Raw genomic sequence first — 25,376 nt, forward strand, 5'->3', positions numbered from 1 at the left:
TCCGACGTGCGCTAACTGCTACCAAGCAGCACAGTGACATGCGGATGAGCTCGGAGGGCGACTCGCCCCACATCACTCCGGGTGCTGCTGCGTGCCTGCACCCCCCTGTGCACTGCTCCCCCAGCTCCCGCGCCCGCCCAGCCGTCACGGGAGCGATGTTGATGGTCGGGTTAATCTGTTCTCCTCTTCCTTTGCAGTTCCTGCCAGTGAAACTGGGAATTGCAAGAAGCTAACGCTGGCTGCCAGAGCCCCCAGATGGGACTAGAGCCAAGCTCCTGCGCTCCTCACGGGGATGAAGGTAGAGCCATGTTACCTGCTACCTAAGCTCGCTGGCGCTGATGTAGTTTGTGGATATGGTCCCGTACCCGGCTTCGTGCACAGACTCTCAGCTCTGATCCCTCCTGAGACGTTTTAGCGGCAGCAGAGAGATTCCCCCAGCTGTGGAGCGGGCTCCTCCGACCACCCTGCGACGGAGGGGCTGCAGCGCTGGAGAGTTACTATGCAGCTTGGACTGTTTGTGGTGGTGGTTTTTCTAAGCTCCATGGATCTAACAGGCAGCAGCAAAGTGGTGAAGGGCAAGAGGCAAAGACGAAGTATGTATGAAACGCTTTTCTTTACTTCTTCTGGGGATGCTGTACGGATGGTGACTGTGTTTGTGTCCCAGGGCAGGAACAAGGAGGAGCTGCAGCTCAGGGCAGGGACCTGCCAGAGGAGCTTGCTCTGTGGAGCAGGACCAGGGCAGCCTCCCCAGCACCCTGTCTGCTCGGGCCCTGCCTGCCTTCGCCCACAGCCTCTGGGTCCCCTGCCATTGGCAGGTGCCTCCCTGGGAGCAGTAAACCGCAGATGGGGAGGGGAAGGGAGCGGGTGTGTAGGAGCCCTGCATCACTGCCCAGCCTCCTCCCCAGTGCTGCTCTGGGTGCAGGCTCCCACCCTGCACTGTTCTGTCTCCCATGGCCACCCCATCCCACCTGGAACCCCCTGACAGCCTCTGCCCCAGGCAGCAGCCATGCATGGGTGCCTGCTCAGCTGCTACTGGGGTGCTGGGCCATGAGGTGGCCAGGCTGTGGTGCCCCCCAAGGTGCACGGGGTTGTAATTATCCCTCCAGCCCTGATGCTCCTCAGCCAGTCCCAGGTCTGGGCTCACACAGGACAACCAGGCTGGATTGGCATGAAAGCAGCTAGCTGGGTTTGCCCTCATTTGTGTAAGCTAGAGAACTGTGTTACATCAAAACTGGTTTAGATTAAAGTACATAAACATTATTTTATATTAAAACTGGGACTGCTGAGTCCAGTGAGAGCAAGGCAGGCTTGGTATCGTGGCTAACGCTATAAGGGGCAGTTTCCAGGGAGGGCCTGGTTTGTGCCTTTGCCACACAGGCAAAAGGAATTGGCACCATGGCACAGTGCTGTGGGAGGGATGGGGCCGTTTCCTGGGGGTCCTTGCACACAGGAGGCCAGTTCCCAAAATCCTGAGGGGATGTCCTAGTCCAGACCCACCAAAGCCTCCTGGCAGCCAGGCACTAAGGGTCCTCAGGGCTGGGGACCCCCATCCCCTTTCCATTTCACTTCCCCAGGTTGCCACAGCCTCTGTGCCCACAGACCAGCAATGAGGTGGGACAGGCAGGAGGGGGGGCTGAGGGGGTCCAGGGTCATTGTAGGGGGAGAGGAAAGTTTTCTTACCTCTCAGTCTGGCACGTGAACGCTGTGGTGCTCCACACTTGCTTTTGAAGTGTGGTAAACACAGTATTTAAAAGAATACATTTTTTAAATACACAGCTTTTCTATAAACAAGGACGCTGCTTGCATAATAAACTAATAAAAATAACCTGCATTCTAGCCTGCAAAGAATGCTATTGGTTTCAAAACAAGCAGCATTTTATATGATAATTGAAAGCAGAAAACTCTCAAGACATGGGATTGAGTATTTTTCTTGGACTGAACTGAGGAGCCAAGAGCACATCTCTATTTTGGGGGCAGTGAAATCTCCCGCGCTGCCAGATGCAGTTAACATAAGCAGGGTCAGGGTGAGATGGAGCTGGGGATGCAGCCTGGCTCACAGCAGAGCACAGAGTTAGTCAGAGGGTTTCACTCCAGCACAGCATGTCCCTGATCCCCTCACCCTGCCACGTGCCCGTAGCTCGGCAGTGCCAGCTCCAAGCTGGGATGCTGCAGGCAGGCACTGACCCGCCGGCTCCGTGTCCTTCATGGGTGTCTGCCCAGCACAGGTGGCTGGGGAGAGGGACAGGATTCTGTGTAGAGTCAGTGGCTGCTTCTGGGTCCTGCTTCTCACTTCTGCTGCTGTCACGACCCTCACACCTCTACTCAGTGCAGCACCTATGAGCATCAGGACCGTGACACCTGGCTGGAGCGGTGCTGAGAACCATAGCAAGGGTGTTAGTGCAGCAGGAGCCTGGTCCCTGCCCCTCCTGCCCATGGTGCTGGTGTTTTGGGGGTGAAGCTGGTGTGTGCAGAGCCCATCCAGGCAGGGGGGCACTTACCACTGCCTCTCTCTTGCTCTTCCAGTTAGCACCGAGCTGAGTCAGGGCTGTGCCAGAGGCTGCGACCTGTGCTCTGAGTTCAATGGGTGCCTGAGATGTTCCCCCAAACTCTTCATCCTTCTGGAGAGGAATGACATCCGGCAAATTGGGATTTGCCTTCCTTCTTGTCCACTGGGATACTTCGGCCTTCGCAATACAGACATGAACAAGTGCATCAGTGAGTACGGGGGTGGGAGGGTCTGGGTGAGATGCGGGAGGGTGGCGGTGCTCTGCGGTGCTCTGCGGTGCTCTGTGGTGCTCTGTGGGGTACTGTGAGGCCTCTGGTCCAGGGAGAGGAGGTGCTGGGGGTGTGTAGAAGGGGAGAAAGCAGCTCTGAGCAGGGCAGCGATCTACCCAAGGTGTAACCCCATCATTTCTGCCAATGTAGGCTAATGCCCCTTGGGTGCAGCGTGCAGCTGCCAGGCTGAGATGCTCCTTCTTCCCTTTGAGCAGCCACTAGCTACTGCCCCACACAGTGCCCTCAGAAGCTGAGTAAGCATCTGCTGCCCCCATGTCAGACCTTCATTGCAGGTTCTGACTTCAGTTTCAGCCTTCTTGGTCACTGGGAGCCTCTGTGGGTGTCTCTGTGCTGCAGGCAGGTGGTGGTCAATGGTGGTCAGTGGTCCATTAGAGCAGAGGACCATGGGTGAAGCCTTCAGGGCTGGGTTTCCCCATCGCAATGTGCCCAGCACCACCCAGGTACGCTGTGGATGTGGCATCCTCCAGGCTGTTTGGGAGGCTCTGTTACCTGACCTGCCAGACTGGCACCCTCTTTCTTTGGGAGGAAGGAGGAAGAGGGAGATGCTTTCAGTTTTACAAGTACTGCTCACACAAGTACCTTTTCTTCTATCCTCTGCCCGTTCACCATGGCCAAGCAGCTCTCTGAACCAGATCCTTGGCCTGGGGCTGCTTCTTTCAGCCACAGCACCAGAAAGAAGCTGGACATGGAAAAATGCGATCACTTCCCTGGCAGTTTCATGCAGATCACCCTCATGGCCAGATTTCCATCTCACTCTGTTTCTCTGCAGCCTGTACTCTAGCTGCAGCTGGAGCAGTTGATATGGGACTTTATTCTTTGTGCTGTCCCACTTTGGCTGCCTGATGCTCAAGCTGAACACTAGCCCTGTGACCTTACCCACCCTGCCTGGTTTCTATCTGGCAGCAGCTGCTGCTGGCTCTGAGAGCCACAGCACAGCAGGTCAGCTCTGTACCAGGGAATGGGGCAAGGACAACCGCTTCTGGGTAGCACAACCAGGCCTGGCAAGATGTTCAGGGGCTCACCCTGGCTGTTGGCAGATCCCTTGGAGCCAGGAGCAAACTCCAGTTAGCAGTCTGGAGCATCCCGAGTCTTTTGCTCACATCAGACTACATGATGGCTTTGTGGTTTGTTTTTTTTCCCCCCCCAGAATGCAAAATTGAGAACTGTGAGTCCTGTTTCAGTCGAAACTTTTGCACAAAATGTAAGGAAGGTTTGTATTTGCACAAGGGGAGGTGTTACGTCACATGCCCCGAAGGCTACTCTGCTGCCAACGGCACCATGGAGTGCAGCAGTCCTGGTAAGTGATGCTCAGGCACCTTTCACCGAGCTTTTTATGCATCTGTTGGGTCCAGTTGCTAGAGTTTGGTTTAGATGATAACTCCTCAGAGATGATGCCTCATGGTACTGGTGTTGAGTGGGTGAGGGCATGGGCCAGACTCAGCCCTTCAGAGGGCAGAGCCCTCTGGCAACCAGCCTACATGGGGAGCAGCACCCCAGCATCGCTGCTGCACGCTTGGGAAGCATGACTCAGAGTTCATACAGCATGGCAAGGAGTTGGGGGCCTTGACAGCTGCCAGGGAATCCCAGGTACCCTCCAGTCCTACAGTGGGGAAGAGGTGAGGTGATGTGCAAGGGCTTCGGGAAGTCCTCAGGCAGCAATGGAGAAAAGAGAGTTACTGCTGGCCTCTCTCGTTATCTGGCAGCACAATGTGAAATGAGTGAGTGGGGGCCCTGGGGGCCCTGCTCCAAGAAGAGGAAGCTCTGCGGCTTCAAGAAGGGCAACGAAGACCGAACGCGGCGGATTCTGCAGGCTCCCTCTGGAGATGTGTCCCTGTGTCCTGCCACCACGGAGGTGCGGAGATGCACCGTGCAGAAGAGCCAGTGCCCCGAAGGTGAGCAGACACAGAGTATCTCCCTGTTCCCCCCCAGCACCCTTTATTTGTCAGGCACCAGTCTTCAACTAATTGTCCAGTACCATAAATGCTCTGTGCATCACACTACCAGCACAGGGAACACAAGGTGACGGCAGCTAGAAAGACCCCTGAGTGGAACTGGCACAGCCCCCCAGGTGGGTGATCCTCAGCTTGCCATGTGTCCCATGGGCTTTGGATATTTTAGCTTCTTCCCTGGGCAGGGCTGAGCAGCCAAAGGTGCCTGCCCACTGCAGCCATGAGGAGAGCTGTCTTCTCCTCCAGCAGAACGCTTAGGTCTGTGTTTTTTCCCAGGAATTAGAGCGTGCTCAGGGTGAATGGTGGTTCAGTCATCCTCTTATGGGATGGATGAGGATTGTGGCTGGCTTGTTTTGAGGGAAACCGGTTCTGAGCGGTGACCAACACCACAGGGACCAACCATCTGGGCAGGGGGAGGCAGACACAGCTGAGCTGGGCCTCTGAGGCACACAGCAGCCTGCAGTAGCTGAGGGGCCTGGTACACACCATGGGGAAATGCAAATGCTAACGCTTCTGCTGGAGAGCGACAGTCACAAAGCTAAATCCAGATTGGATCCTTCTTCCCTGTTTACATTTAGGCAATGCAAAGCACAGCCTGGCAGACAGGGCGGCTCTTGGGCACATCCCTGCTTGGGGAGGGCACAGACCCTTTGGGCCACCCTGGGAGCTGTGGGCCACAGGCCAGCTTTGCACTGTCAGAGGCGCTCACGGTGCCCCTTTGCTTTACTGCAGGGAAAAGGAAGAAAAAGGAAGAACAAGGAAAGCAGGATAACGTGAACGGGAACAGAAATCGGAAAGACACCAAAGACGCTAAGACTGGCACCAAGAAGAGGAAGAGCAAACAGAGAGGGGCCGCGGTCCCCGCAACGTCCGCTAGCCCTGCCCAATAGCTGCCCCTTTCTGTCACCTGATGGCAAGACTTCATTGCTGCTATGTATATGAAAGCTTTATTGAACCAGAGCACTGCTACACAACACCTGCCCATGTCCAGAAAGACAGACATATACTCCCAGACTGACCCACAGACCCGACAGAAACCACATACATGGTATTTAATGAGGCTGCACACACACACTCCCCACCCAGGACTGCAGAAGGACGCTGCCAAGGAGCGGGAGCGCACACGGAGGGAAGCTCACCTCCACAGGGCTCTGTGGGGAGGCTGCGGGGAGAAGAGGTGCAGTTTAAGTCAGTGAAGGACCCAGACATGAGACTTCATGACCAGAGGCATCACCTTGAGACCAGGCGCATGGTCGCGACGCAGCACGGCTGCAGCCAGCGCAACAAGACTGGACCCACACAGCCGCTCTCCCCCACCTGGGACCTGGACTCACACAAAGGCAGTGGCCTCTTTCTCTTTCCCCCACCCTTTATTTTGTGTTTTAAGCTGTATGACTTTATCATTGCGAATCCATGTTAAACGTTTGTGGTAAGAGGTCAGTGGTATCTGCCCTGAATCTGCTTCAAAGAGTTATTTCAAATTAAAAAAAAAAAACCCAAAAAAACCCCAAAAACAAAAAGACAACCAGCTTCCTGAGTGTGTGGTTCATGCCTTGGCCCCTATGGAGGCTGGTGTCCCACAGGACAGAGACTCACTTGTGGAAGGGAAACTCACCAAAGCTTTAAGAAAATCCCAGAAAATGCTGCCAGCGGCACTGCAGCCACAAATCAGCCGTCCTGCGCTCGCAGGACCCCAGCTGTGCTCCGCAGAGCCCCTGAGGAATTTCCCACTGAAGGATCCAGTTAACACGCAGCAGATTGAGAAAATGAGAGGTTACAACAAACCACAGGTTGCTGAAACGCTGTGACTCCACTTGTACGGTCACGGCCACAGGACTCCATCCCGGGATAGGGATACGCTCGTCCGTCTGTCCGGACACCACCCAGGCACGGTTAGCAGGAGGGAAAGGCAGGTGGGAGGGGGAAGACACAGTTTGGGCTCTGCAGAAGAGAAGGAAACTTGTAAGTTTGGTAGAAACTACTGGTCTGCGTGCCACCGACTGGAGTTCCCTGGATTCAGCACAAGCACTCCTGCTCTGCAAGAGCCAACACCTGGGCAGAGGAATCAGGATGAGGACAGAGACCCACATGGGGTGCACATGAATGCTGCCTTCCCTGCACGGAGAGCTTTACCCTTGACAGTGTCACGAGGTGGCATACCACTCAGTTTCCCCTATATTTTAAAACGTGTGTCCTCACTATAAATACGTGCAGACATTAATTCCTTCAGCAAAAGCCCTCTGGTCCCAAGGGATGGAGTCAGGGATGTGCCGTGGCTCCTGGAGATGGGGTGGATGATCAGCAACATGCTGCTGAAGCTCCTAGCTTCCCTGGTAAGGTGATGGGCAGGGAAAAGCTCACCTCAAAACTAAACCTGGTGAAATCACTGTGCTGTGCTTGCTTTCGTGCCACCTTCTCTGCTCTGTGGTTCTGGAGGGCAGAGTGAGCCAGCGAGCGTGTGGAGATGCCTGCGAGAGAGTCTCCCCATGGGCTGCCTACCTGCACCCAGCAATCCTGGTCCTCTCCTGAGAAGAGCTGGTGGTTGGTGATGCTCACCAAGGACTCGGCTCCAGTGGAGGACACCTAAACTCTCCCTTTGCCCTGTTGGCTTGGCGGCTGGTTTGGCTCAGTGCGGGACGTGGGAGCTACGCAGTTGTTTCAGCTCAGAGCTGTACCAAGCTCTCCGTGACTGCTCTGCTGGCAGCAAAACCTTTCAGCCCATCATCCACTTTGTGTTTAAGTAAACAAGAAGCCGTTATATCTTTTAAAGGGGATTCCATTTCAGCACAATGATAAACGACCAGCATACCAAGCAGCGAGAGAAAGAGGTTCTTAAAAGTCATCCTTTGAGTTGTTTATGGATCATGTTCAGACGATTCCTGAAAGCCTCCCAGCCGAAAGATCGGATCTCACTTTATTTTCTAGCCTCAGCTAGCCTGTGAGATAAATATTTTGTTTGTGCCATGGCGTTGCATGTAAGCAGAACCGTTCTTCCCTTCCGCTTTGTAGCAGCAATAATCAGTAACCCTTTCATGAACCTCAGCTTGCTAATTCATAAACGACTCCTTCCTCCCTCCTGCTGCACTATCTCAATCCAGTTCTCAACGAGGATTAGAAGAGATGCAAGAGTGCATTACTAAGGTTTTATACACGGAGGCTCTGGGGACTGACTGGATTCCCTACAGTAACTCATGGCAATATTAGCACAACTATTTCAAAACTAAACTGCATATAATAAATCAACACAACCTATTTTAGTGAACTTTCTAGAGGAATTTTTTTTTTAGGAAAAAACCCAACAAGCCTCTTTCTGTTGTAGCCTTTTCCCTTCTTTCTGCCCTTTTCATAGCAAAAAAAAAAAAGAAGAAAAAAAAGAGAAGAAAAAGGGAGACAGGCAAAGGAAACTTTAAAATGCATATAAAGAAAATCCAAGGTTTTTCAGTATGGGTGATTTTAAAATGAAATGGTTTTAGAAAAATTAGGAGGAAAATTTATATAAAAGAACCAAATCAAATTCCTTTCTCTAATCAGCTCAACAGTTGTGCTTCTTCCCACTCCCAGAGAGCTGGTTCCTTTATAAATCTAGAAACATTTTGCCTTTGGCCAACATGATTTGCACCATGAGCTCAAAGAGTCCAAGATGGAGATTTCCTTAGATAGGCTGACATCATCTCAACCCCCACGCACACCAATGCTCTTTCAGCCCACCAAATAAAATCTGTTGTGGTGTTCTCTCCATGGCATCACTGTAAAATATGCTTCTTTAAACAAATAAATAAATAAATGGGTTTGCTGAACAAGCTTTGTTTGCTTTATTCACCAAAACCAGAGTCAAATCCCAACAGATCAAATATGGAGAGAGAGAGAGAGAGCGCCTCTCCCAAGTAACTTTTGCCTGCTGTCCCAAAGCCAAAGATATCCATGCGGATCATGATGTGGAAACATTACTGCTCTGGCTTCTGCATGTATTTGTGTACTGAACTTCCACCACCCAGTTGCTGAACTGGAGAAACAGTTGCTAGACCTACAGAGGGACAGACAGACCCTTGTCAGAAACTCTGTTGCACAGAAAACATCTTTTTTGCTGTTGAACAACTGGGTTTATTCACTGGCCAGAACTCTACTCTGAATCTGCAGTTTCCAGGCAGCTTGCTTAGCTTTTGGGTAATTCATCCTGCGTAATGGGGAGGAAAGGGCAAGGAATAATGTATTAACAGCTTACAGTCATGGGTTTGGAACTGTTTAATTTCTATCTCATTTGCCAAGATTTAGGAGCTAAAGCAGACCAATTTCACCAAACACAGGTTGGCTGTATTTTGTTTTTATCCTCTCTGTGTAATATAAATCTGTGTTTTTCGTCAGCTACAGTCAAGTTAAATGTGCTCACACATACTCCTCAAACAATAACTTCACCAGCTCTCTCCCCCCGTGGAGATGGAGGCAATGTATACACTTTTTAGTTCGTGTTTATGTTAAAATGATTTCTCACTCTGAAGAAATCTCAGCTTTGATTAAAGGAAATAGAGTAGGATAGTGAAACAGGTTATCCCTGATGCTATTATTTGGATTACATTGCCTGAGAACATTAAAAGAGACACTTTAGGTCTATTTACAGATTTTATTAAGTCAATAGTCTTCACAGAGAGAGATGTTAAGCATGAGACTTTCTTTTTTGGACTCTATTAAAAATCACAGAAATACCAGCCATATTTAACCTGTCACCATAAATAAATGACACCGATGGCATTTATACACATGATAATATATTATACCCAACTGAATGCCAAACCAGGGCTTAGATAGAGCTGCTTGCTGGAATCTCCATGATTTTTTGAGGAGCAGCAGGATTTTAGCAGGGAAAAAAAGAAAAGAAAGAAGCCAGCAGGTAGATAATATGTTGTTATTTATGGCACAAGCTAAAATGTCTGGTTAGAACCTGAAACGGCCACATCCGACCCCGCAACGCGCGAGGCTGACACGCACGGTGCGGCACGTGTCAGCTTTCCAGGAAAGAAGTCGTGTTTCAGGGCTATTAAAGCCAAATCACACAAGTAAAACACTTGTACGTGAATGCCTCAGCTTCCAGAATGCTAGTAAACACGTAATTCCTGCGAGGGAGATCTGCGGCGCTGGCGTCACTTCAAAGCCTAAAGAAAGCAGAAGGGTCTGCAAGCCTGGGAGAACTGCACGGGACGGAGCACGCCGCTGGCTCTCAGGGCTCCATCCTGCTGGATGCAGCGCAGCCCACACCCTCAAAGGCCTTTTTCACCTTTTTTTGCCTTTTTTGCTTGACTTTGATTCTCTCTCCTACTACTTTCAGTGGCTGTTTTGGGAACTCCAGGTCCGAGGCCATAATTTCTGGGATCACTGTTATCTTTTCTGTTAACGAGCTGGCAGAACCAGAGTCTTTTCCAAGGAGCCTCCCGCTCTTGTAAGCTGTATCCCTGAAAATCTATTCCTGAGGAACTGAGTTGGAAAGGCTATAGCAGTGATAAAACATCTGTGGTATCATCTGGCAGCACTTGGGATGATTTCTAAGGTCAGCTACAAAACCCACTTCTGTCTTTGGGGCCTGTGGGGAATCACTGCAACAAGGAGAGTTAAGATGGCTGATGTGGCCTCTCTCCTATGAAATAAAACAATGCAGCTCAATACCACACCGAGAAAGTGCTGGGAGGACAAGCCCTGTCTTGTTCTGGAATCTCGGAAATCTATTTTTCCTTCATTTAATTGACAAAATCTGTAGATCATACAAGGAAGACAGTCCCTGCCAAGAATCAAACATCACTAGTTTTTAATAATACAATGGGAATAACCCCTTAGAACATATGTAATTACGGCTGTGAGTCATTCTGATGGCATCACATAACCACGTTCACCAGGGTTTTGACAAGAGGCCGCATCAAATTTGAAATGATTCCGTCTCAGCTGTGGTCAGGCTGGTGGTGTCTGTGAAGGTGAGGATGTCTGGCAGACCTGTCATGCCTGGCATCTCTTGCCAATCTCCCCCCCCCCAGTCCTGTCTGGCACACAGCATGGACTACATCCCACCAGAGCCAATTTAAGCAGAAAAAAAGAAAGTTAAAAGTTGAAACAGGAGGCTGCAATGATAGCAAATAGTGTGGGTTGGGTACTGGCTTGTTGGAGCCTAGTGTAGGTAAGAGGGACATGGAGCTCCTGGGGGACAGCAGGATGGCCATGAGCCCTCGTGGCTAAGAAGGATGATGGCATCTTGGGGGGTATTAGGAGGTGGTTGATTATGAGGTCAAGAGAGGTTCATCTCCCCCTCTGCTCTGCCCCGGTAAGATCACACCTGGAATATTGTGCCCCTCAGCTCAGGGAGGACATAGAACTCCTTGAAAGAGCCCAGTGCAGGGCACCAAGGTGATGAAGAGAGTGGAACACCTTCCTCATGAGGAGAGGCTGAGGGAGCTGGGGCTCTTTAGCTTGGAGGAGACAAGATACACCAGCCCAACAAGCGCGGCTGCAGAGGTACTGCCAGGTACACACTGTTAGCCCCAGTAACGTACTTCTGGTCAGGAAAAATCTGAGATGGCAGAGGGAAGGATGAATGCATGCCTGTTCTGGTGCAATTCCTGTGTGTTAGCAGTCTAATCTCTTCTTGTGATGGGGAATAGTGGGTTATAGCCAATGGGGCTCACTGTAACGAGGGCCGAGACCCCCTGTTAAAGCTTCAACGGGGGGATTCAACAACTCAGAGGCTTTACCAATAAAAGTTCTCCACAATCTAACCTCATGTCTGAAGCTATTTCTATTCTTCCACAGAAAGAGAGAGGAATTTTCTGGATGCACTCCAAGCTATCTCGCTAACAATAAAAAGAGTGTTTTCTTAAGGAAAAGGAATAAAGAGTGGGGGAGAACAGAGCAAGTATTACTCAACTATTTAGTCTAAAAAATTGAAAATCAAAAGGATCTTCTGACAGATTGATATCAACCCTAATAGAAAACACACTTGTCCTGGGAAAACTCTTCTCCATGGGCCTCAAGTCTGATAGCTTAAACAATTATCTACAATTTGGAATTAATTTTTCATGCCCACATCAATGTGAGTTTTTCAATGCCCAAGGCATAGATAATTCTATTAAGAGAAAAAAACCCAGAAATCACAGGCTTAACCAAAACAGACTGAAAATTCACAACCGCCATCTTACAGAGTGTCTGACCAGTCTGGGCTCATTAGGACGTCGTTGTACGACGGGGACTACGAAATACCTAAAAGCAAAACGCTGAAAATCATTAAAAGAACAAAATCTCAGCAGCTCTGTTATTGTTCTGGATTTAGAAGAGCATTAGCAGAACTGGAAGGAAATTGAACTAGCCGTGAATGCTCTGCTGCTAATGAGGATTTAGAAACCATGGGCCAGACCTTCGTTTTGGGGAGTGAATCCCCAACGTGCTGAGCAGTCTGGCCCCGGCCCAATCTCTGGTATAAATTAACACTGTTTCAGTGGAGCTTTGTTAATTCCCTCAAGGTGAGGATCTCTCCGATTTCTGTTAAAATCTGGCACTGAAATGAATGTAGGCTTTAGTCTTTAGACATATAATTCGCCTAAATTTAATTTAAGTTTCCGCCCCATCCGTGCAACTCTTTATGTGTGTCTAATAATGCCGGTGGTGTTATTGCTAATTCTAAAGAGCTGCTGCCAGTGACCCAGACAAACCAGCCCAGTGTGCCTATAAACGTCCACCAGCACGGCTGGGCTGCACGTAAGGGTGCTGGGCTGTGCTGATGCTCCCACCAGCATCCCCCCCGGACCCGCCAGCCGGCTGGCTGACCGCACGCAGATGGAAATAAGCATCAATGCCAAGCTCCCAAATGATTCCCATTATGTTTCTGCGAACAAACAGCGTTGCACAAACAATGAGGGCTCCTGTGCCAGCTCCCTCCTTAGTTCGGCCGCCTTTTCATTTGAACCGGGCCGCCGCGGTGCCCCCGCCGCGCAGGGCGGCAGCCCCGGGGCCGGGGCAGCAGCGTTCCGCCCGCCGCCCTTCGCCCGCCCCGCAGGCCGCGCTGCCGGGCAGGGCCCCTCCCGAGAACCCCGGCCTGGGACGGGAAGGGGAATCGCGGACGCGGCGGCGTGGCCCTGAGCTGGGGAGGCCCCAAGAAGGCCCGCGGGGCCGGGGGAAGAGACCGGGAGGGCGCGGGATGGCGGCGCCAGGCCAGCCCCACGCGTTGCTATGGCGACCGAAGGAGGGGAGCCACCCGTGGTTGTCACGGCAACCCGACGCGCCTGCGCAGCCGGAAAGGTGATTCGACGGAAATGCGTCACTCCGCTGGTCTCCGCGCCGGAAGTGCTTGTGCTGTCGCTTCCTGCCCGGTGCGGCGCGTGTGGCGGCGCGGTCTCCCGGTTGCTCCCGGTTGGGCTCTGAGCGCTGCCCCGGCCCGCGCAGGGCGTCCCGATCGGCAGGATGGTGAAGCCACAGTACAAGGGCCGCAGCACCATCAACCCCTCCCGCGCCAGCACCAACCCCGGTAGGCGTGGGGGCCGCGGGCTGGGCCGGGCCGTACCGGCCTGTACCGGGCCCGGCCTGACGCTCTCTTGTCTCCGCAGATCGCGTGGGGGGCGCGGGAGGAAACAACATGCGGGACCGAGCCACCATCCGGCGCCTGAACATGTACCGGCAGAAGGAGCGGAGGTGAGCGGGCCGCGGGAGGCAGCGGGGGGGCCGGGCCTGGCCGCGCCGCTGTTACCGGGGCCGCCGCCAGCTCCGTACTCCCGCCTCAGCGGAGGCGCTGGGTGGTTTCCCGGGGTCCTGCCGGGCTCGGCAGTGAGGCGGCGCCGGTGGACACGCCACACGGTCTGTAACGCTGCCGGGACAGGTCGGGGCCTTGTGGGAGCGGAGCAACCGTGTGTCCTTTGGTGCCGGTGCGGAGGGGCAGCCGTCCCGACACCGGCTGCTGTGAAAGGCCGGTTGATTGCCGTGGAGCCGTTCCTCCGTGCTTTACACAACACGAGCTGGGAAGCCAGATCCTGCACCCTGAACGTGCTGCAGGGAGCATCGGGCACTTGTCACCCTGGAATGTGACAAACCCCCGGGATTGCCCCGGTTCCAACAGTGGCACAACTCAAAAACTCACTCAGAATGTCCAAAGGGTTTGGCTCCTGCTGGGCTCCTTCACTGAGAGACACCTGGTCTGTCCTCCTGCCTGGGGCTGGCTGGCTGTGGAGCAGCACCCCCCTTGTAAACACACGTCTCTGCCATGCAGCCGCCGCCGGCGTTTCTGAGAATCCTGGTTCACATTAACAGTTCTGTGGTGTTTTGCCAGTTTTCTCTTTGTTTTGAGAGCAGGCTAGAGAATTTAGTTTTAAAAATCACTAAACTTAAGCCAGGTCTGAACTTGGATGTTATCTTAGGCTGAGTGTCCTGCATCAGCTGATGGGTAGAGCTGATGACAAATTTCCACGTGAGCTCGTGAGAGAAGAAAATGATGCTTACTGAGAAATTGAACTCTGAAGCTTTTTTGGAAGCTTATTGGCCTCTCCTGATTTAACATAAGCACTTCATGAAAAGTCTGCTGAAGTTGGAACATGCTGATGTCACTCCTTCTGCTCCAGCACTTGGGTTAATCAATCACCCTTTACTGCCAGTACTGTTTCTGGTAACGATCTCGGGGCACCAGTTGTAGATGAAGGGTCCTTCTGGGTTTTGTAGATGTATTTGTGGTCTAGTGAATGAAAGTGCTGGAGTGGTTTGTGCTGCCCTTGTGTATTAATGTGTGTTCTTGTTTTCCTCTTAGAAACAAACATGGGAAAGTGATAAAGCCTCTGCAGTATCAGTCAACGGTGGCACCGGGCACAGTTGCAAGAGTGGAACCAAATATTAAGTGGTTTGGTGAGTGTGTTTTATCAACTTTCAAACCTTTAAAGCTTAAAAACCTCTTGGACTTTGTGTATTTGGGGGGTGTTTATTTCAGAACTGTGGTCTCAGAACTGTGTGGGGCAGACACCGAAATGGAGGGGAAGGACCCCAGCCGTGGGTGTGAGCTCACGCCGTCCGTGTACTTGTGCTTTAGGGGTTTGCTTTCATAGAATCATAGACTGGTCTGGGTTGGAAGGGACCCCAAGGATCACAGAGCTCCAACCCCCTGCCACAGGCAGGGACACCAACCTCCAGGCCTGGAGCTACACAAGGTTGCCCAGGGCCCCATCCAACCTGGCCTTGAACACCCCCAGGGATGGGGCATCCACCCCCTCTCTGGGCAGCCTGTTCCAGCCCCTGATCACACTCTCTGTAAAAAACTTCCCCTAATATCTAATTTAAACCTCCCCTCCTTCAGCTTCACTCCATCCCCCTTGTCCTGCCAGTCTCTGCCCTTTAACAAGCTGATTCCCCTCCTGTTTCTCTGCTCCCTTCAGGGACTGGAAGGCTGCAATGAGGTCCCCCCACTGCCTTCTCTTCTCCAGGCTGAACCAGCCCAGCTCCCTCAGCTTCTCCATTCCACATCTTTCTTGTATTGAGGGCCCCAGCTCTGGACACATCTCCCCACACTCCTCTAAAGCTTGCTGGGTTTATTTGCTTTGGGTGTCTTCTGAGGTTTGCTGATGTGTTTGTGAGTTGCAGCCTGGCCACGCTGAGTGTCCTAGAGATTCCTTTAAAGCTTCTCTAAATGGTGGGAAAGGAAGGGATTGTCTCAAGTAAAACCCTGTCAGTTTTGTCAGTGGTATTTTTGGTTCCAGCTGGAGTGTTATTGTTAGAGTTCCTGGGGTGTTTGAAGCAGCTGAGATGAGGAATGGTCAGGTTGCAGTGTTTATTTTCACGTGCAGGAAATACTCGTGTGATCAAGCAATCATCCCTCCAGAAATTCCAAGAAGAGATGGAAACTGTCATGAAGGATCCTTACAGAGTGGTCATGAAGCAAAGGAAGCTGCCCATGTCCCTCTTCTACGATCGGATTAAGCCCCATGTGAGTTTCCTTCATCTGTGCATGGGAAAGGCTGGCTGGCCTGCACAGAGGTGGCACGGGGGTTATTGATTTGTGGGTGACTGTGCTGTCTCTGATCAGCCTGGTCAGGGAGCATCTGGAGGGGCAATTTGACCCAGTGACTTGGGAAAGGATGTTTTTGAGAGCCTGTCGCTGTGGCCATCAAATGTGAAGGCAAAGAAATGGCTTGTTACTTCCCTGTAGCTTGCAAGAAGATCTACTACAAATTAGAAAGTCTCATTTTCTGACCCAAAACATCCCAGGTTTGAGTAGTCCAGCAGGTTGCTGCTTTCTGTTGTAATAACTCATGTGCCAGAGGGACTTTTTTTAAGGCTGTCTCACCCTGCAGACGCTCCCTTGGGATGAGCCTGAACTCAGAGACGTGCTCTTTATCTTGGATCAGACCTTCTGGTGCCTGCAGCCCTCATGCCTAGAACATCACGTTTTACTGATTACCAGATTTCTTCCATGATGTCTGAAACTATCAGTTTGGACTCCTGCTCACTAGTATTTTTTCATGTGGAAATGTTCCAGGTTTATGTCATAAAAATGTTACCTAAATGAAGGGGGGAAAAAAAGTTATAAGAAAATAAATGTGCATTACAAAACCAACTGGCTTCTTCCAGCCATGAATTGTATGCAGCTCCAAGAAAAGTTGGCATTCATTACAGGCTTTAAAATCTACTGGTTTGATTGTAATTATCCCTGACAAAAACTCAGTGAATTTGGCAAGATTTAGGCACTTGTTAGAGAAATAAGAAATGATCAAAGATAGCAGCTAAATTTCTGTCACTGCAGCTTTAATTACGTTCGACACCATTTATGGTGAGAGAACTGAAGCGTAGTCCTTTGGCAAGTGCAGTGTGTTTTGTTGCTTACTAAATAGCCACTCTTATGTGGGGTTTTTTTTCCCAAAGATTAAGCTGGAAGACTCAAACATTGTTAGGAAAGTGCCTGTAACCCCTGTCACAGGTTGTGGAATTGTGTTGAACTCAGGTCTGGTTCACTGTGTGTCACGAGAGTAAAAACCCAGTGTTTGTGGTTTGGGTTTTTCTACTGATTTTTGTTTTCTTTAGACCTCCAGAGTTCACATTCTTGACACAGAAACATTTGAAACAACGTTTGGCCCCAAATCACAGAGAAAAAGACCAACTCTTTCTGCAAGTGATGTGCAGTCTCTGGTGGAGAATGCTGAAGCCTCCTCGGGATCTTATGATCAGGACAAGGACCGAGACCTGGTGACAGAAGACACTGGTGTAAGGTAAGTAGAGAGGTGAAATGATTCATTGTTTGCATCTCTAAAAATTCAGATTTGTTTTTAAAGAATTATCTAGTACATCTATCGATGCTGTTGCTGTATGAGGAGGAAGGAGAGTGAGATAAGCTGAATTTGGGGGTTCATAATCCCATTTTGTCCCTGTGTAGTTAACAGAACTGTTGCTTCCATGGGATCCTTCTGTCTTTATTCATAATTCACTTGGAGCTGCTTGTCAGAACATCTCCAGACTCGTGTTTTGTGTTAGATGGGGAGCTGAGCAGTGGCAGGTACCACTGAGGGACTGCGTGGCTGTAGGATCTTTCTGAAGGGGGTGGATTGAGGGTGGCTGAATCCCACCTGTCTGTTACTTGGGCCTCATCTCCTTTTTCATCTTTAAGTGGCTTTAGAGAAGACAACAGTGTAGCCTGGTGTTGTGGTTGCTGATGTCTCTGGTGATCTCCTTCCAGGGATGAAGCGCAAGAGGAAATATATAAGAAAGGACAGTCCAGAAGAATCTGGGGTGAGCTCTACAAGGTAAGCAGTGTTTAGCACTTGCAGTGCTCCTGTTTGTCTTTCAGCCCTTAAAGTCAGGTGCCTCAGCACAGCATTGGAAACCCTGTACAGCAGTAATCAGAAAAGCTCTGACACCATTCACTGCTCTGTTAGGGAAGCTTTGATTCGATTCAGTGTGCTGTGAAGTGGCTTAGAAAGGTGAAGGCAGTGAATCTCCTCATGCAGAGTTGTCCCAGGTTTGTCATTCCCCTGCCAGCTCTCCTGTCAACCCAGTCAAACTGACATGGAACCATACACCCTTTTTCTGGTACGAACAGAAAGCGCTGGCTGTACAAGGGAGCAGAGATTCATTTTGTAGTCTCTGCCTGTCTGAGCTCGACTCTAGAGGCTGTGATCCCACTGGAACAAGCATCCTTAAAATACACAACATAGAGATGGGCTGGCCAAGCGACTGGTGTTAGCTTCTGATGGGTTCCTGGGGCTTCACCAGCACCAAAACAGGTCGGGGCCACTAAGTTGCTTTAAGGCTAAAAACATTTGGCATGTTGTTAGGGTCATCTTGGGAAGGCTCAGGCCTTCCATTCCCCATGAGTCCCCACCTTGACTGCTAGAGGAGTGCAGGCTGAGAGTGAGTTAGGTTTGGAAGAGCAGTTTGTGTGACTGCTAGATATGAAATCACTTGCCTTTTTGCTCTGAATTTCTGAATGTTGCTTAAAACCTCTGCACTTCGATGGAAATGTGCTGGGAATGATAGAGCAAAACAGATTGCAGTGACACACTGCCAAAAATGCAGGAAGTAGCTGTGAAACAAATTCATTTGGCTTGAAGGAAGTCATAAAATGACAGCTCCCTGCTGTAGATGCTTAGTGGATTAACAGCAGGTTCCTACTTGTTGTGTGTTTCATATTGATCCAGAAAACATAGTTCATATTCTGCTCCTTTATGAAATGGCAGAACTGAATTGCTGCAGAATAGATGGCAAACATTGTTTTTGTCTACTGAAGCAATTAATTGTCCCATTTGGGTGCAGTGTTTTCTTTCCCAAATGCTACAAGCATCTTCCTGGTGTGTAAGAACAGGTAAAAGCTATCCAGCTGTCCAGCCTGAATTTGGAGGGGACTTAGGAAAAGGGAGAGTGGGGGATCGATGGATTTTACTCTGAGCTTCTTTGGAGAGGTAAAGAGGTTTTTAAATCAGTGATGCAGTTTAGAAAATGACTAGTTTTTAGTTTAGAGGTACAAAAGTCTGACTTTCTGTGAAATCCTTTTCATTCTCTGGATTATTTTTTTCCCTCCTCCAGGTGATAGATTCATCAGATGTTGTTGTTCAAGTTCTGGATGCCAGGGATCCCATGGGTACTCGCTCCCCACATGTGGAATCTTACCTTAAAAAGGAGAAACACTGGAAACATCTCATTTTTGTCCTGAACAAGTGTGATCTTGTTCCTACCTGGGCTACTGTAAGCACAGTCCTGTGTCTTACTCCTTGTTACTCTCCTTTAATTCTGTTACCAGTCCTGATGTTGGCCTCAGAGGGCATAGTGTAACTGGGTCACTGGGAGCTCTGCTTGCCTGCTATAAAAGTAACAGTTACAATATGAATCTGTCCAAGTTTGGCCGAGTTGAGCAACATTCACCAGCCACAAATTCTCTACTTCCTCTGTCTGGATTTAACAGTTCAGCTGATGTCTCCAGAGTATGCTAAATGTTAGTCTGCTTAAGATCCCTATCCACCACAGCTGGTTTGCTTTATATTGTTAAACTAATTAGTTTTAGCTAGCAGTGAAGGCGTTTTTGGGAAATTGTTTCTTTTATAAAAACAATACTCAGTGCTTTTAGCTGGTGGCTTGGTGAAATGCTTCAAAGGTTCCTCCATAGCAATTTTCATAGACAGTTGCATTTGTAACCCAAGTGAAGATGCTGTGTACTTCTGCTCATAAGGAGATTGTTTCACCACCTCCACAGCACAGGATCCCTGACTGAGCAATGTTTTCCTCTGTAGAAGCGCTGGGTTGCTGTCCTCTCCCAGGAGTATCCAACACTTGCTTTTCATGCCAGCCTCACAAACCCTTTTGGCAAAGGGGCTTTCATACAGCTCTTAAGGCAGTTTGGAAAGGTATGGAGTGGTTTTGGGGATTTGTATTGTTTGGTGGGAGCTGGGGAGGGTTGATGTGGAGTCTTTTGTTAGTGTTTGGGTTCAGTGTGCTTCCCTTTGGCCAGTCTGTCAGCAGACGACTCCATTAGTAGAGTTTCCTTCTCTGAAGAGCAAATGGAAGATCCTCCTTCAGATTTGTCAGAATGAGGACATCCCAAGGAGTGGGTTTCACCATCAATCTCTGGCCTAGGCTTCTTGTAGCAGAGTATCCCACTGACACTCTGAATCCTCACTTGAATGTGTAGGAGAAAGGAAAATGTTTCACTCCTGTTCATGTCCTGCATGTGCACATACTCTACCCAGGCATTCTCCTTTCATGGGTCTGCTGTCAGTTGTCTTCAGATCAGATGTGGCTCGAAGAGACAGTAACTCTCTTCTGTCTCCAGCTACAGTCTGTATTTACTTGGTTTCTCAACCAAAATGGTTTCTAAATAAGGCATAAGAAGTTTTAGAGCAACCAGGAATGTGAGGGGTTCATGTCTTCCTTTTGCAGTAGCAAAAGGGTTTTGGGATGGCAAGTTGATTGTACCCTTATATGCTTCTCCTGACAGAGAAGAGCTGATCTCATTTTTGCCTTCCAATACAGCAAGAACAGTAGCTGCTCAGATGGCCAGAACTGTAGCAGTAATTCTGTCTTTCTCTCTGAGGTGTTAAAAGGATGTGTTATTTCTTAACAGTTACACTCTGACAAGAAGCAGATCAGCGTGGGCTTCATCGGTTATCCAAACGTTGGCAAGAGCTCAGTCATCAATACGTTACGGTCCAAGAAGGTCTGCAATGTGGCCCCTATTGCAGGGGAAACAAAGGTAAGAAGAGAACCCTACAATAAAGACATAAATTAATTAAGTGAGCACATAGTCAAAGGCAGAATTGAGTAAAATGAGCTCAATGTTGTTTTCAAGTCTAGCGCTTGAGCTGTGGAGGCTGGCTGAGTCTGAGGGGTAGTTGGTGGACAGTCCTTGCTCTGAAGTACTGCTACTGGTTGTGTTCCCAAGTTCCCAGTCTGATGTGAATGTTCAGCTGCCCTGACACGATGTCTGTGCCTTCCTGAATCAAATTATTTGGGTGTATTTACGCTGTCGGGCTCTTTTAGTGCTGGTTGTGTAACTCCAGGAATGGAACAGTAAACAGGAAGGAAAAGTTAACAGAAATCTTTGCTAGCCTGTTCCTTTTATTCCTAAATACCACTAAATCATGGAGGAGAACTGCAGGATATTGGAGTTTGTTGCTGTTGTTGTTTCCTCCTCTTACTCCTGTGAGTTAGCAGGGACACAAAGCCATAGGAATAGCGCTGGCCGATATGGAAGGAGCAAGTGCTGAAAGTGTGTTCATCCAGAGTGCCCAAGGTGACTCCTGTCTGTGAGACCTGTGCAGTTAAAAAGCAGAACAGAGGGCTGTCTGTGGAAGGAGGTGCCACAGGGAAGTACCCTTCTCTTTCAGGTGTGGCAATACATTACCCTGATGCGGCGGATTTTTCTCATCGACTGCCCGGGTGTGGTTTATCCATCTGGAGACACAGAGACAGACATTGTGCTGAAGGGAGTGGTATGTATCAGCACTGAGTGCTGGAAAGTCTTTGCTCTTGAAATTAAGGATGAGTGCAAAGAAATAAATGCACACTTCCCAAAGGGTTGATATTCTGCCATTCATTTTCAGGTTCAAGTTGAAAAGATTAAGAGCCCTGAAGATCACATCAGCGCTGTGCTGGAAAGAGCCAAACCAGAGTACATAAGAAAGACATACAAAATCGATTCCTGGAAGGATACAGAAGAATTCCTTGAGAAACTTGCTTCCAGGACTGGAAAACTGCTGAAGGTGCGTCAGCTTTCCACATTTGCAGGTGGGAAGAGCACAGGGCTTGTTACTGGACATGGGACATGTGGTTGTTGCTGATGGGTAATAGAGGTGTGCCCTGCAAGCACGGACAGAAATGCTTACTGGGTTTCTTCTTTCAGGGTGGTGAGCCTGACCTGCAAACTGTGAGCAAGATGGTTCTCAATGACTGGCAGAGGGGCAGAATTCCATTCTTTGTGAAGCCACCGAATGCAGAAACAGGTCCCCAGGTGAGAACATGATGCTCGTGCCTCCTCCTGTATCGCTTGCTTTTCCTCATGACGTTCCCTGTTGTTTTGCTGCAGTGCTGTGTAACTCAGGCAGTGCACATCTTGGGCTCTGCCCAAGCCTGCTGATTCAGGTGACACTCACTTGTGTTTGGTGAGGACCAGGTAGCAGCGTTCTTTACAGAAATGTCTGAGCCAGTTTGCAGTCATCTGACTACCAGTAACTGTCACTTTAGCCTGTCATCTTCAGCTTTTTCCGAAGAGATAAACCAGAACTTGCTCTGGATGGTGGGACAAACTCTGTGGATAATATATTCCTTACCCTCTTCCTTGTAGCCTCCTGCACTGGAAGTAGCTGTGACATCAAGCCAAGATACAAATGAGGAGAAAATCTCTGAGTCTGTAGAATCAAGTGTGGAGCCAGCAGAAGAGAAGAATAATGCAGATGAAATTAGGCAACTCATGTCACATGTTCGGCAGAACTTTGGGAGGATTAATGTGGCACCTCAGTTCTCAGAAGAAGACTTGGTTCCTGTGGATTTGCCAGGCTTTGATGAAGAAGAGAGTGATTTTTCTGGAGAGGAGGAGCAGGAAGAAGGGAAAGAGGAAAATGAAGAACAGCAGGATCCAGCAGAGGAGGAGGAATCGCAGCTGGCTGTGCCGGATGCCAGGGAGAGCTCCAAGGCAGCTCTTAAGGCTTTGGATGAGAAGATTGCAAAATACAAAAAATTTCTGGATAAAGCCAAAGCCAAGAGATTCTCAGCAATAAGGTGTCTGAATCTGTTCAGTGGCTTAAATATTCCATGGAGGGGAAGGGTATGTGGGAAGTGGTTAATGTGATTCTGCTGCACTTTCACTCCATTGATGTCTTGCTTGACTGGTTCCTCTGGGCCATGCAGCCAAGTTGCCACAGAGTGGCTCGTTTAGTCATAGACACTTGAACATAGACTAAGCAGTGGTTTGGTTTTGAAAGATTATTCCAAGAAGTCCTATTTCCAACATAACTGAAAGCATTCTCCCTTTTGGAAAGCTGCCTCCTAAGCGATGGATTAGAAACCTGTTGGTGCTCTGGGTAGCAGTATCACATCCTCAGAGCTCTCCTTGATACTGGGCTTTCTTCAGCAGTACCAAGGCTGATGTCTTCTCTGGGCATGCCAGGTCTCTATCTATGTACAAGAGTATCCTAGCTCATAGAGCAGGCCCAGTTTTAGCAGAGCTCTTCCACCAGCTTTGTGGGGACTAAGATTTCAAGGCCAAGCTTTCTATTCTGTCCCTTTGTGCAGTGCACAAGCCCAGTAACTTGAGACAAGCTTACTGTGATAGGTTTTGTAGGTGCAAAGGCTGTGGTTTTGCTGCTGACAGACTACTGGGATGTACTGGAGACTGATTGCTTCTCAGAGGTGGTTGCATTTTAATGCTTGTTTTATCTTTTTTTTAGAATCCCCAAGCAGCTGAGTGAAAAAGTGTTTGCAAAATCCATGCAGAAGTCTGAAGAACCCAAAGAAACTGGGAATGGAGGTAAAACAAGATTAGGAGATGCTCTTAATCTACATTTGGGAATCCTGTAAATGGGAAGAGAGGAATTTAGGGGGAGAAGCAGTCATTACCTTCTGACTGAAAGTTCTTTTTCCTCTAAAGCTACTAAGCGTCTTTCCACAGCTGAACTAAGGGCTGCTGGATCACCTTGCTGTAGCCTTTCTGCATAACCACCCATCTGTCTAGTAAGATAGGTCCTTCTAGTAGCAAACAAAGGTAAAGTGGAGACAAATGTTGTATTTCCAAAAGAACAGTGCTGTGGGCAGATTGGAGTCTGAGCAACTTCCCTTCCACATGGTTTAATGTTACACAGAAGGGAGTGGAAGGGTTTTATGACATTATAAAAACACAGAGCTACTTCAGGCTGTAGGTTTTACTGTGGTGGCTTCAAGAGTCTGTGGCTTCAGTTTCCATCATAAGTTTGATTAAAAGCAAAAGCCCTTTCCTGACAAGGCTATGAAATTCTTCTTGATGGGCATGGGGCTGTAAGCAACGTGCTTCTGGAGAGAGTTCTTGTAGTGAGTGATCCGCTGGTGAGGAACATGCGTGTAGAAGCTGTTTAAAGCATGACCAAAGGAAGCTTTGCTGAAGTAGATGGTTTAAGTTCTGGAAGCAGGTGGGTGTTTGGGAAGATACCTGAGTGTGTGATCTCTGCTCTTTGCAGGCAGCACAGAGAAGAAGAGAAAACGGGAAGCAGATGATGAGGATGATGGCCGTTTGGGTAACCAGCCTTGCAAGAAGCTTACATCCAAAGAAGTAAGTGTGCCTTCTGGTAGTAAAACAGATGAGCAGAGCACAGAGTTGGCTTATTTTATACATACATTGCCTGTTACCACTTCAGAGCTTTGAGAGTGGGTACTGGTAGGAAGGAGAGGGATATAGCTGGGGGCGGGGGGGAATGTGAGAGCAGGGTGACTTGCTGCTGATGTGGGATGTGACAGCATGTTCCAGCTGAACATGGCCTGTAACAGGGTCCAGCAGGTAATCACACCAAAGAGCCTTGAAGGGGAGAACCCTGTGGGTAACTATTCCCCTTCCAGCATCAGTTTATCCACTGAGAGCTGGGGTCTGAATGCTGGGAGGGGGCCAGAATTTGGAGCTGGATAGGTGAGGGTCAGTGCTGTATTAGTCTGTCTTCAGAGAGAGCTGCTGCTCCTGTTCTCTCTTCATCTCAGTCAAGTCTAAACAGTTCTAGAATAACTTCAGCTCTGAGTGCAGCAGTCTGCTTGTAGGACTCTGCAAGTGATTCCTTAGCAAACTTCTACAGCAAGGGCTTCCCAGAGCCTCACTGTGTGCCAAGGGCAGCCAGGGCCGAGTCCAGTTTACGAATGTTCTATCATGTCTTCCATTAAAGACCAGTTTATGTGCCTCTGCACGTCAGGTTGCTGCTTGTATCTGGTTTATTGCTTTTGTAAAGATTGAAGCTTCCTCTGTAACATTTTCAGAGCAGAGGTGGGTGGATTCCATAAGAGATGTCCCCTATTCTCACACCAGAAATGTTTTGTTGGAAATTCTTTCTTTTACTTAAGGCATGTGGAATGCAAAGTGAACAACATTTGAAAGAATGCAAACAAATTCAGGCTCAGGACACTGTGGATTTGCTAATGTGTTTTGTGTGTATTTGCAGAGGAGGCGAGCTGAGAGGCAGCAGCGCTCCAAGAAAGTTGGAGTCCGGTATTATGAAACTCACAACGTGAAAAATAAGAATAAGAACAAGAAAATAACTGGCTTGGAGGGACAAAGATCAAAGCACAAAAAATACAAACATAAGCAATAACTGCTTATTCTATTAAATTTTACATAAAACAGCTCTAGTATGCAGTGGCTTTTTTTAATATAAAACTTGTCGTTCCCATTCAAAGCCTAGTTTGACTTGTCTGCCTTGTTCCCAGGAGTAGCATCTCACTCTTTGTTTCTGCATCATCTGAAAGTTCTTTATGCAACTGGAGATCGTGGTATTTCCACATCACCATCTCAGGCCAGTAAACACAGCGTTGGCAAAACATATCCCGAGGTGTTACTCGGTGGTGGTGGGGGGGTGGTGGTTGGGGTTGTTTTTGCTGGAAGCTAGCTTTATGGAGTTCTTCAGGAGACTAGGGTGGGTTCTCTTACCCATGTCTGCTTGGTACATATAAGCAGCTTGTTATGTGGGTACCTCAAGTAAA

The 25,376-nt window shown here is 49.2% G+C and overlaps 2 protein-coding genes across 3 annotated transcripts; both read left to right on the forward strand.

Annotated features, from left to right (window-relative positions):
• Positions 1 to 499: 499 nt before the first annotated feature.
• Positions 500 to 5,635, forward strand: RSPO1 (R-spondin 1; the record flags this gene model as incomplete). Its single annotated transcript, XM_084274173.1, has 5 exons — positions 500 to 593; positions 2,524 to 2,715; positions 3,944 to 4,093; positions 4,500 to 4,688; positions 5,478 to 5,635. 5 exons carry the CDS (start codon positions 500 to 502, stop codon positions 5,633 to 5,635), a joined length of 783 nt encoding a protein of 260 aa, XP_084130299.1.
• A 7,471-nt stretch (positions 5,636 to 13,106) lies between these two features.
• Positions 13,107 to 25,019, forward strand: GNL2 (G protein nucleolar 2). Of its 2 annotated transcripts, XM_084274302.1 has the most exons (16): positions 13,107 to 13,239; positions 13,319 to 13,403; positions 14,506 to 14,600; positions 15,533 to 15,672; positions 16,767 to 16,951; positions 17,416 to 17,482; positions 18,762 to 18,920; positions 19,463 to 19,576; positions 20,293 to 20,421; positions 21,056 to 21,160; positions 21,272 to 21,430; positions 21,571 to 21,678; positions 22,012 to 22,445; positions 23,114 to 23,193; positions 23,876 to 23,967; positions 24,839 to 25,019. In XM_084274302.1, exons 1-16 carry the CDS (start codon positions 13,176 to 13,178, stop codon positions 24,986 to 24,988), a joined length of 2,166 nt encoding a protein of 721 aa, XP_084130428.1. In that variant the 5' UTR covers positions 13,107 to 13,175; the 3' UTR covers positions 24,989 to 25,019. The 2 variants fall into 2 exon arrangements, with proteins under 2 accessions (XP_084130428.1, XP_084130429.1); XM_084274303.1 differs by lacking the exons at positions 13,107 to 13,239; positions 13,319 to 13,403 and having other exon boundaries at positions 14,504 to 14,600; positions 15,514 to 15,672.
• The last annotated feature ends 357 nt before the right edge of the window (positions 25,020 to 25,376 follow it).

This window comes from Gallinula chloropus, assembly GCF_964237585.1.
Source record: "Gallinula chloropus genome assembly, chromosome: 22".
NCBI lineage: Eukaryota > Metazoa > Chordata > Aves > Gruiformes > Rallidae > Gallinula > Gallinula chloropus.

What these genes read in the sequence shown, in the direction of transcription:
- GNL2 (XM_084274302.1), top strand. Translation starts at nt 13,176, where the DNA reads ATGGTGAAGCCACAGTACAAGGGCCGCAGCACCATCAACCCCTCCCGC. An exon ending in TACCGGCAGAAGGAGCGGAG is followed by an intron (nt 13,404 to 14,505) that starts GTGAGCGGGCCG and finishes TTTTCCTCTTAG; the next exon opens with AAACAAACATGGGAAAGTGA. An exon ending in ACCAAATATTAAGTGGTTTG is followed by an intron (nt 14,601 to 15,532) that starts GTGAGTGTGTTT and finishes TTTCACGTGCAG; the next exon opens with GAAATACTCGTGTGATCAAG.